The sequence below is a fragment of the Fistularia commersonii genome, chromosome 14, assembly GCF_037954325.1.
Source record: "Fistularia commersonii isolate RoL2024-O1a breed Wild chromosome 14, RoL_Fcom_v1.0, whole genome shotgun sequence".
NCBI lineage: Eukaryota > Metazoa > Chordata > Actinopteri > Syngnathiformes > Fistulariidae > Fistularia > Fistularia commersonii.
This window is the reverse complement of record NC_141297.1, coordinates 7114816-7127256: the sequence shown is the minus strand read 5'-3', so window position 1 is coordinate 7127256 and position 12441 is coordinate 7114816. Positions and strand designations below refer to the sequence as shown.

At 43.4% G+C, this 12441-nt stretch overlaps 1 protein-coding gene across 1 annotated transcript; it reads left to right on the top strand.

Annotated features, from left to right (window-relative positions):
- The first annotated feature begins 1048 nt into the window (after positions 1-1048).
- LOC147227119 (trypsin) lies at positions 1049-9383 on the top strand. Its single transcript, XM_086159990.1, has 5 exons — positions 1049-1106; positions 3346-3505; positions 7914-8055; positions 8216-8482; positions 9213-9383. The coding sequence occupies exons 1-5, from the start codon at positions 1049-1051 to the stop codon at positions 9381-9383; spliced, it is 798 nt and encodes a 265-aa protein (XP_086016116.1).
- The last annotated feature ends 3058 nt before the right edge of the window (positions 9384-12441 follow it).

Below are 12441 nucleotides of genomic sequence, written 5' to 3'. Positions count from 1 at the left end.
CAATGCCCAATTCATTTTACTCCAAATGGTGGAGTATCACCAGCTCCTCCAGCTGGAACCTGGGGTATGTAAGGGAATTTATATCGTGTTTCAGATTATTTTGTATTTATTTGCGATTTGTTAACATGAAAATCAGACGACAACGATAAAAATATAGCTTTACTTCTTTTGTAAGTGTATGTAAATCGACAATGGAGGGGAAAGCCATTTAAAATCTCGTCACCTTTAGTGACCGCCCATGCAAACATGCCATTTTTAGAGTCTTCCAATCTGGAAAATTTATCCCGAGATGTCCTCAAATGAGACATTTATCTATGAAATAGGCCGGGGTTAAAAGCCCGACGTCCTCACACAGATGCCGCCTTCTAAGGAGCGAAGCCGGAGGGTTTAATCCACCTAATCTCGCCCCGGTTTGTTCAAGGAGCCGCTGCTGGGGCGACGCTGCGCCGACCTGTGTCATTCGCCCTTCGCTGCCGCTAAAAGCTGCGAGTGGAAAGGACGAGCGAGGGCCACAGATCCGGGTCCCCGTACGAGGACTCGGGTTCCTGAGAGGTCAAATTAACTTAATTAGTGTTATGAGACCACGGGGGGGGGTTTGCAAGGCACGCGGGCGGACACCTGAATCGGCGGCCGTCTTCCCGCTGAGGTCATGAGGGCGACCCGCAGAGGGGCCGGAGGCGACGGCGACATGCTCCATTTTTAATGACACCTCATCAATCCCTCCAACGGATTTCAGTGACAGTGGACACCGTTTCAGGAGAAGAGCACCTTTCCACGCCAGATAGCGGGGTTTATAATCAACTGCGACTGTGTCATAACACAAAATGACAAAATAACCCCCTCCTCCCCCTTTCAGGTGCAATTGATCTTCACACGGTCGTGTCAGGAAAGACTCTGTGATATACGTAAATATATATATATATAAATATATTGGTCCGGGGGCACGGTGGTGGCCATGGAAACGGAAACAGGAACTATAAGAAACCTGAGTGCAGGTGCGGCACCGTCACCAGAGTGAGGAGGGGAGGACGGCGCTCAGTGTCTCACCATGGAGCGCCGGCTGTATTCGTTCCTGTGCGTCCTGCTGAAGGTCCTGGCCGCGGGCTGTGAGTGAGCTCCCCGTCCTCGTCTTTAAGGGGTGGTGTGTGTGTGTGTGTGTGTGTGTGTGTGTGTGTAGTGGGTGAGAGAAGTAAAAAGGTGGAATGCCCAGGAAAAAAAAAAAATCACAATTTTTTTAAAGTCTATTTGATTCACTACTACAATGAACTACATTTGATTTAGTGTTGTATTATTATTTAATTATACATTATAATCTATAAAACTTATTTTTACATTTTTTTTGTGATTATTTTTTTAATGTCACAGCACTTTCAAAGGTAAGTGAGAGACTTGTTTAAGATTTTATTATTATTATTATTATTATTATTATTATTATTATTATTATTATTTCATTATTATTTCATTATCATTACAATACTGAAAAGAGAGATCCATGCATTCAGGTGAAAGTTTTTTTTTATTTGTTCATTTTGGAGCTGAAAAAGGAAACGGCGCGCTATATTTTCTATGAAGCGTTTCCTTCCAAAATCATTCTTATCAGGACACAGCGACATAATATATGGGTTTCCTCGGCAACACGACAAAAAGACTTTGAGCATATATTTACATTTTTAATTCTATCCGTGCAAACGGTAAGTTTTGCGATGCAGGTTTGAGGTTTTCGCCCGTCATTTCCTGGGACTAAATATAGAAACATGGTAATAAATATGTAATGACCGCCATCTCCTTTCCTAATTCGGCCCCCCGGTTCTGTGAAAGCACTGGTTCCCCTCCTCGTTTCTCAAAAAAAAGCCACTGTTCGAATCCAAACCCGGTGATATGATTCGGGAACCTCGGAGCGAACAAAAGGAATCTGCCAACGGACAATGGAGGACCGTGGCCGACACCCGCTTTTGTGGCGAGCAATTATGTCACGGATGTAAGCGGAGCGATGGCCCTTCATCACGCAGGGGACTTTTTCGGGTATTTCAACGGTCAGCCGGTGGGGGGACGTTCCGCGTCGCGGGCTGTCGGTCACCCGGCGTCGGCCTGTCGTTTATCTTTCCTCCCTAAGGTCATGCCGTCTCCCTGTAAAGCTGCAGAGAGGAGGATTTCATCATGATAGGTAGTAAATAAAGTTTTGGCGGCGCTCACTGTCGCGTAGTGATAAAAGCTAATTATTTTTCGAATATAATAAACGACGCTGGCGTCGCGCGCACTCTCCGGCTGCCATCATAACCTGCGCCTCCCGGCTCTTATGTAACCATTTCTATCGCACTTTTATGTGTGTGTGTTTTCTGCTTTAACACACCCAGTTCATGCAGACGGAACATATAGAGTTACCTTTTAGCTGCGAACACACAAACACACACACATACAGGTCCTGCAGCTAATTATAGCCCTGACTTAGCCGGTAATGGCGGGGTATTGTTTCATTGCTGACCCTGAAGTGTCTCCCGCTCAACTGACAAACAGGTATCATGCCGACCCGAAAAAAATCCCTTTGAAAATCACGAAAAGTGAATATGAAGTTATGCGCTATTAATGTTTTATTACGCTGTGATGACATAAAAAAAATCCGCAATCATGGTGGTAAATACGAAGTTGATCTTTTTAACTTATCACACTGAACCGAGCCTTACGTGCGTTCATGTGACCAATCGTCGCTAGGCTAACAACCCCAAGGGCCTCTTAATTAACATTAGCATCTTTTATTATTACTATTTATTATTTAAGCTTGCTGTTGCGATGCTAACAATCACGAGGGCTGTTTATTAACATTAACATCCTTCGTTGGCAAACTTGCTGTTGCGATTCTAAAAATTGCAAGGGGTGTTTATTAACATAAACATCTTTCGTTAGCAAACTTGCTGTCACGATGCTAACAATTGCGGGGCCGTTTATTAGCATTAACATCTTTTGTAAGCAAACTTGTTGTCGCAATGCTAACAATTGTTGCGACTGTTGTTTTTAAGTAGACAACTTGAGGTTGGTCAAGGCTTGTAAAGTTACCGATTTGCAAATTTTCATAAGGTTGTTTTATTTTTCGCATAATTGCTTTTATAAGCACAATTCAAACAATCTTCTGCTTATGGCTAACATCACTTGCTGGCTGATCTGACTTATTTCTTATTTGCTCCCCTCTCTGTCAACAACTTTGATGCCCCGCAGCCATGCTAGTTACGCTAACCCTTCTACCCAGCAGGAGGCGCTAGGTCAGGATCACAACCAAGGGATTGCAATTGCCGTAGGTTCCCCTCCGGCCTCAGCGATAATAATATTACATCTCATTTTTACCTCCCACAGGTGAGGATGTCGCCCAGTGGCGGATCGTTGGGGGGTACGCGCCGGTCCCATACTCCATCAAATACATCGTGTCCATACAGACGCTGCAGCATCAGCACTTCTGCGGGGGCACCCTGATCAACAAGTTCTGGGTGATAACGGCGGCACATTGCGACGTCGGGTGAGACGCCGCCGCTGTCGCCGCCATTCTTGTTTTTTCCGTGGGCTGTGAATGTCACGGGGTCATGCGGCCACATATGTGTGGTTCAATCCCGATAAGAAATCAGGCGGAAGTTATTTGCCTGCTGGGGTTTGAACTGATCACCTAACTTGAACTTCTATTTATTTATTAAGTTATTTTACAAATTTAGTTTGCTTTAGTTTACAAAAAACTTAATTTAATGAATGAAAACTTCTAACTGTTTGACTGAAATCCTGACTAGAAAAACAATAACATCTAACATTTTTGATGTGTTAATTACAAAATTTAAAAACAAAAATCAAGTTCCATTCGTGTGATTTTATTGTAGCAGAATTTCACGGGTCTCTTCCACATGGATTGTTGTGGTCATCGAAATGCAGCCAAGAGCAAACCCGAAGGGCCGTTTTACAGTAATGTTTTTTTTATAATTTCGATAATCTCCTGTTGGAACTAATACCAAGCCAACAACATCCCGTCATCTTGGTCTTCCTTTGACTCGTTGTTTTGACGTTCCTGTGATAAAAATGGCAGACCGTAGTATCGGTCTGGTCTTTGAATACTCCCAGAAACCTAAACCCCGTGTTGATAACGTAATTTTTCAGATCGATGAGCAAAGCCTGGTATGTATTAATGAGCTTTGAAAGGATGGACTCCGCTGAAGCGTCGCACTTCCTATCGCGTTTGGCGTGTTGGCATGACTCGCGATGGGAGACGCCCGACGGGCCCAAAGCATCATAACTAATGGATGTGACAGCTGCGTCTTTATGCATATGACACGTTTTTTTTTCCTATATATAATTTCCCCCACAAAAATGTGATTGTCAATGTCTTTTCAGTATTCAACAATACACGTATTTTTAAAATAATGTTTTTTTTTGTCGTGTTCCAAATGCACATGCAGCTTTTAGTAATAAAAGCGTGCAGTTTGTTTCCATAAGCCTCCAATATTTGTCTCGATGCCACTTTGCAACACCAAACACAATTGCCCTGATGTCACTCTTAATTTATTTAAATGCCTGTTACACGTTGTCTGTTTAACACTATTAACCAAAGCAAATTCCTTGTAGTTGTAAAATTACTCGCCGATTAAAGCAATTCTGAATTCTGAAACGTGTGTTCGAGCAGATCGTTCTAACCTGTGGGGTTCAACACGAGCTAACATGAGTGTATGATACTTAAGCGTTTTGTTCAGCAAGATAATCTTCACGTATGGACACCTTTTGAAGCTTTAAGTCAGAAGTGAAAATGTTAAGCTCTAATGGACCACAACACCGTCACATGACTTTTGACGTCAACACCCCTAAGCTTTCAACTGACTGTCTGATTTCGGCTGTTTCATTTTAAAAACATTGTATAATGGGGAAATTGGACTGTTTTACCCATTCATCCATCCTGCCACTTATCCTGCACTCAAGGTCGCGAGGGATGCTGGAGCCTATCCCAGCTGTCATCGGGCGAGACGCGGGGTATACCCTGGGCTGCTCGCCAGTCAATGGCAGGGCCGCATACAAAGACATTCAGTCACTTATTCACAATTTCCCATAGTATTTTGCAATAGTACCCCTGACACTCTCCACTGCTCTAGACTGTTGAAACCAAGTGCCTGAAATCCTCCAACTTCTATATCTCCACTCCCTGAAGCCTCACCGCTCCACCCAGGTTCCTCTGTCTTGCTGCAACTAACCTCCATTTCCTTAACCTGTTCTCTGCTCTCACTACAGACCACAATGTCATCTGGATCGACATCATTCCTAACTGATTCCTGTCTAACCTCATCTGTCAGCCTGTCCATCACTACTGCAAACAAGAAGGGGCTCAGAGCTAATCCCTGATGGAGTCCACCTCCACCTTGAACTTCTCTGTTACCCCTACAGCACACCGCACCACTGTCTCACAGCTAGCATACATGTCCTGCACCAGTCTAGCATACATGTCCTGCACCAGTGTAACATACTTCTCTGCCAGACTTCCTCATACAACACTCTCTTGGCATCCTGTCATATGCTTTTTCTAGGTCTACAAAAACACAATGCAGCACATCGGGCCTTCTCTGTACTTATCTATGAGCATTCTCAAAGCAAATATTGCATCTCTAGTGCTCGTCCTTGGCATAAAGCCATACTGATGTTCACAGATGTTGACTTCTGCTCCTCGTCTAGTTTCCACTACTCTTTCCCATAACTTCACTGTATGGCTCATCAACTTTATCCCTCTATAGTTGCTGCAATTCTGCACATCCCCTTTATTCTTAAAAATGGGCACCATCACACATTGTCTCCATTCTTCAGGCATCTTCTCACTCTCTAAGATCCTGTTGAATAATCAAGTCAGAAACTCCACCACTGCCTCTCCTAGACACTTCCACACCTCCACATGTATATTTCCACTCTTCATCCCCTCACTTCAATTCGTCTGATCTCTGCTACTTTGTGGTCTACAATAGTCACCTCATCTACCCTTGCCTCACTTTTATTATCATCATCAATCAGCTCTTCAGAGTACTCTTTCCATCTTCCCATTACCCTCTCTTTTCTTAATCACCTGGGCCTGCTGTACATCCTTTCCATCTTTATCTCTCTGTTTTGCCAACCAGTATAGATCATTCTCTCCCTCCGTACTATCCAACTGAGCATATAGGTCATCGTACGCCCTTTGTTTTGCCTTCGCTACCTCTATCGTTACCTTATGCTGTATCTTCCTGTACTCCTGTCTGTTCTCTTCAGTCCTCTCAGTGTCCCACTTCTTTGCTAACTGCTTTCTCTGTATATACTCCTGCACTTCCTCATTCCACCACCAAGTCTCCTTATCTACCTTCCTTCCAGATGATACACCAACTACTCTCCTACCTGTCTCCCTGATAACATTAGCTGTGGTTGTCCAATCGTCTGGAAGCTCTCCCTGACCACCCAGAGCCTTTCTCAACTCCTTCCTGAAAACCATATAACACTCTTCAGCTTCCAACACTTTGTCCTCTGCTCTGCCTTTGTCATCATATAAACCACCATCCTATGCTGTCTGGCTACACTCTCACCTACAAATACTTTGCAGTCACTGATCTCTTTCAGGTTACCTCGTCTATACAAGATGTGGTCTACCTGTGTGCTCCTACCGCCGCTCTTGTAAGTTACCCTATGTCTTTTCTGGAGTGTTCACTACAGCAATTTCCATCCTTTTTGCAAAATATACCACCATCTGTCCCTCTGTGTTCCTATCCTGCATACCAAATCTGCCCATCACTTCTTCATCCCCTCTATTGCCTGCAACAACATGCCCATTGAAGTCTGGACCAATTACCACTCTCTCATCTCTGGGAATATTTTGCATCACTTCATCTAACTCATTCCAGAACTTCTCCTTCTCTTCAGATTCACATCCCACCTGCGGGGCATAGCCACTAACAGCATTGAGCATCACACCTTCAATTTCCCGTTTCAGAGTCATAAATCTATCTGACATTCTTTTCACCTCCAGAACTTTCCTAACAAACTCCTCCTTCAAGATAACTCCTACTCCATTTCTCTTGTCAGTACCATAATAGTACAACTTAAACCTTGCTCCTAAGCTTCTAGCCTTACTACCTTTCCACCTGGTCTCCTGGACACACAGTATATCCACCTTCCTTCTCTGCATCATGTCAACCAACTCTACCTTTTCCTGTCATAGTCTTGATATTCAAAGTCCCTACTCTCATTCCCAGACTCTTGCCTTTCCTCTTCTCTGTCTGCTTCTGAACATGCCTTCTTCCTGTCCTGCTTTGACCCGCAGTAGCCTAATTTCCACTGGTACCTTGTAAGTCATGGATACCAATGGCGGGTGTTGTTAACCTGGACCCTTCCTGACGCAACCCTCTGCATTTGTCTGGGCTGTGGACCGACTCAGGGAGACAGTGCCTTTGCCCCCTTGAGGCTGGCTCAGGGAGACACTGGCTGTGACGCCCTGGGGTTGCATTTAGCAACTGCCTTTTTCTACAACATGAAAAAGCGACAAAATTCACAAGTAGGTTGTTTACTGGAGTGTTTAAGGTCATAGAACAAAACCTGTCAGGACACCAAAAGTGCTAAAAAGGACGTTCGGGGTTTATATGAGGCAGAAAACGTCATGTTACCTTATTTTTCACTTATTTAATGCCTGTTACATGTTATCTGTTTAGCACCGTCAACCAAAGCAAATTCCTTGTGGTTGTAAAATTACTTGGCAAATGAAGCAAATCGCCCCAGTGCTCTGCAGGGCATCCAGTCCAGACACTGACAGTGGAAATGTGTTGCCGAGAGATCTGGTTGGTCCAGGGCCCACTCATGTTTTTTTAGTTGGGAAAATCTTGGAAATTTTATCCCGCTGATAATTTCCCCAATTCACGCCTCATTTTTTTTGCCCCTCATCCCCGCAGGATAGAGAAGATGATCGTGGTGGCAGGCGACTACTCCCTCACCATCTACGAGGGCACGGAGCAGGAGATCCAACCCCAGCTTCTGCTGCCCCACCCAGACTACAACAGCTCCACCAACAACAACGACATCATGCTGATGAAGGTGCGGCATTCTGAGGGGGCCCGATCGGAAAATAACAATTTTTACGTGTATTCGTGTCCTTACTCATGCCCTCCCTCCCCCAGATTGTTACAAAACACTAAGAAATTACGTAAAAGAAAAAATGTGATGCGTTCACTGACTGTAGCTGTTCGCCCTCCAGATGAAGGCCCCGTTCCGCCTGAACAGCTACGTCTCCATCGCCCTGCTGCCCCGTTACGGAGCCTCTGTGGCAGAGGGCAAGGAGTGCAGGGTTTCCGGGTGGGGGTACACCGACCCCACAGGGGGGGAGATCCCCGCCACCCTCCGCACCGTGAAGCTCCCCATCGTCTCGGCCGAGCGGTGCAACGCCAGCGACTCCTTTAACGGGAAAATCACAGACAACATGCTCTGCGCTGGTTACACCATTGGCGGGAAAGATGCCTGTCAGGTACACACACACACACACGACTCAAATACCTCAGAATATATGCATAAACCTGGAAAAATAATTGTGAAAATTTACTTATAATTTTAAAAAGGTGATGATGTATATAATTACATTAGTAAATGGATTTTTTTTAATACGTAAAAATTTTTGTCGTAAAGTCGCAGCAATTTGGAATGATAGGAGAGGGTAAAAACGTTTAAAACCTCTTGAAATAACAATGATAATAATAATAATAATAATAATAATAATGGAAATTATAAGAATTGTGGGAATGATAAGAATGGAAATTATGATGATAATAACAGTAATAATAATAATAGGGGTTCCTTCTTTTCCCTCAGTCAGACTTTAGCAGCTTCTTCCGAATTCTCTCCCCCTTTTTCCCCCACTTTGCTTAAGAATTATTTCAGCCGAGTAATGAAATGCAGGCAAGTGCACTGAGAGGTTCCTGGTTCAATTCCCGGGATCCACCTGGTTATTCTATCGGCACTTTTTCCACGACACGTTACTTCATAGGTCCTCCTCAATGTGGGTAACTGACAGGGGAGTCTGTGATTGACAGGTTAAACCCTGCCTCCCACTCCCCTGAACTGTGCAGGATAAACAGTATTGTTATGGATGATTGAATAATTATGCAAACTCTGATATATTAGTTATTTTGGCTGCAGTTTTACCACCCACCAACTTGTGCGTTTGTGTGTGTGTGTGTGTGTGTGTGTGTATGTTCCAGGGGGACTCCGGGGGTCCGCTGGTGTGCGACGGCAGGGTCTTCGGCCTGGTGTCGTGGGGGGAAGGCTGCGCCAAACCCCAGTTCCCCGGGGTTTACACCGCCGTCTCCAAATACCGCAGGTGGATCGACGACACCATCCTCAACTTCTACAGCAGGTGTCGGAAGAACTAGGACGCTCCTGGGTCTCATGTTGTTATTCGCCTGTTATAACAATAGCATGATATTTTGGAAAAAAAAAAGGAAATGGGAATCACTTTTTATTATATTATCCATTATATTATATATATTTTTTGATATGGCAAAAAAGGCTACGGATCGGACTGTTTTCAGAACATCCGATTCTTCATTCCAGAGCCTTGACGGTTCGAACCATTAGGAAATAATGGATTAGCCCAAGAGACGGCGCCAGGACCGGCGTGCCATATCGTCTCACAGCAAGGATCCGTCCCTGTCCGAGCGTTTGGGGGATTTCAGAACGGCGAAGAACCAAAGCCCCTTCGGTCAGTCAGTGGCTGGTCAATTAAATTATGGGTTGAAGGATCAAAACCCATTCAAAGATAAAACATGCGGACGGGAATGGATGTCAGGGAACGGCGAGGTGGCAACTCCTTTTATACGCTCTGATTAAATGCTGGTCATCTATCCTTTGTTTCATCCGCTCTCTGATTGACAGGTATGGTTTTTCAGCCACGTCATCCAAACCCCCACGGAGATGATTGTTACTAGTTACGTAATGATTGTCAGTGTTTCCTATATAGATTACCTATATATTTTAGGCATTACTCAAATGTTGTTGTGATTACTAGTATTAAAATGACTAAATATTATTGTTATATTGTTACAATGCTATTACTATTGGTATCAGCGTAGAACTCAAGCAGCAATAGAAGTAGTTGTATTTCTTGAGCCTTTTTTTTGGTACTTGTTTCAAGTTTTACTCTCATTTCTTAATTTTTTTTTTTTTCAAAGTTTTCATTTTTGGACTTTCTAAATACTTTCCTGAACATGATCATGCTGATTTTTTTTATTTTTTTTATTGGTTATTCGTAAATCTTCATTGTTGCTTACAGTACATTCCCATGATTTGGGGGGAAAAAACATGCCAGGATGACACCAGGATTTTTTGTTCATGTTTGTCACCCCAAACAACAAATAAAAGAAAACAAGCTAAAAAATGACAAAATTAGCTAAAATTAAATTAAATTAAATTAAATTAAATTAAATTAAATTAAATTAAATTAAATTAAATTAAATTAAATTAAATTAAGTCTCCACACATTAAATAAAAAATAAATATGAGCTAGAAATAATCTAATTTAAGCTATAATTGAGATGATACATTGACTAAAAACCCGGATCACTTTTCTGGCCCTTTTCAACTCAGACTGAATGTAAAAGCCACTAACCAAGCTGACGTGTCTCGAGCTGCCCTCTTCCTCCTCCACGGCAGTGATTCAGGCGGGGATGAGTGGAGGCTAAACGGGGTGAAATCGCCACGACACACCTGATAGGTGCTGCGGCGTCACAGCAGAGGGAACAGTCGCTGGCCTACTTCAGCCAGATTGGGTTTCCCACGCCGCGGGATGTGGGCGTGTCCGCCGCCACGATGATTGACGGCTCTCGAGCTCTTTTCTCGGCCTCTGATTTCAAAGGATGAGTTACATAAAGGACACAGATTTTGTTCCAGGCCTGAGAAGAAGCCTCCTTCTCCGAGGGTGGAGGGGGCTACGCTGTATATCGGCTGACATACTTGATCCGGTGCTGCCTATACGCTGGGCTGGGTTCCCTCAGTTTCTCCCAGAAGCTTTGTGACGCACCAGAGGAAAATGCACGCTCTGCAGGGACAACAACAACAACAACAACAACGAAAAAGAGGCCAAACGTTTCCATTATAATCAAATGTGTGTTATCGGTTTTCTTTAATGTGAAACTCACAGTAAATAAGTAAATATCCCCCTCGTCCTTCCCCGCGCACTCATAGCCGGCCTTATAACTCGCTCCTCTATTTTCGGACGACTCAGCTCATTTTTAACCTCCTCAGTTTACTTTATTGGCTCTTATATCAAGTCCTTTTGGCTGCCCCTCACTCAGATCAGCCCCCCCTTCCACACACACACACACACACACACAATCACACACACACACTTGTTTTATCAATCTCACCATCCCATGCCAGCCACCCCCACCACCACCCTCTTCCTCTCATTAAAAAAACAACAATAACAAACAATGTGGTTTTAGTTACCGTGCACTTTCAGACAATGGTCTCGTGAAAACAGCTTTAGAGTCAAATGAAATAAAATTAGAAAATATATCTGTATGAATTGCCAAAATACAGAAGAGAAATAATTAAAAATCTTTAATACATATTCATACAAATAAGACTACATAAACACACGCGTTTCTGTCAAGATTACAAAATAGCAGTCTTGTAAGGCCATCACTTTTATTAAATAGAAAAAATATGCCTTCTACTTGTTTTTTAATCTATTTATTTTTAATCCTGCTGTTCATCCACAAACATTTACGCACGGACATGCTTATTTTCGGGGTATGACCATGTTCTAACACCCGGTGTTTAAATGGTGAACGTCCAATTTGTCATGTGAAAAGTCATGTGACTCACAGTCCAAAGCTCTGTCGCGAATCTGTTTTCATCATCTGCTCCTCGTGGGTTTAAAATTATTAATACTTCTCTCATTCATTCATTATCTCTACAGCTTGTTGGGGGGATGGGGGGGCTATCCCACATGTTTTTTTTTTTTTCCACGCTTCAAAAAATTACAAATAAATCCCCCCAAAATCTGACATACAATATTTATTGCATCAGTGTGAGCTTCTTTTTTTTTTCCTTTTTAAGAGTTAAAAGTAATGAGTAGTTTTAATAGAACTACACTGAAGGTGAATTTTTTAGCGATTTTGTGGCGCCCCCTTGAGGCCACGGCGACGTTAGCGTTGCCGGCCCTGCACACAGACATACAAACATTCACGCTCTTATTTACACATCCAATCATCCTCCCGCATGATTTTGGTTTGTGGGAGGAACCAGGAGAACCTGATGATCTAACTGCATTTCATGCAAAAAGCTAAAACATGAAACAAGCTATATAGAGGAACCTTGACTGTGCATCAATGTGCGAGTTTGCGCTCACCGCTGGGTAGTCCAATAAAAATCTTGGGAAAACATGCACGTTGTTGACTTGTCCACACAGGTACCACACATTTACAG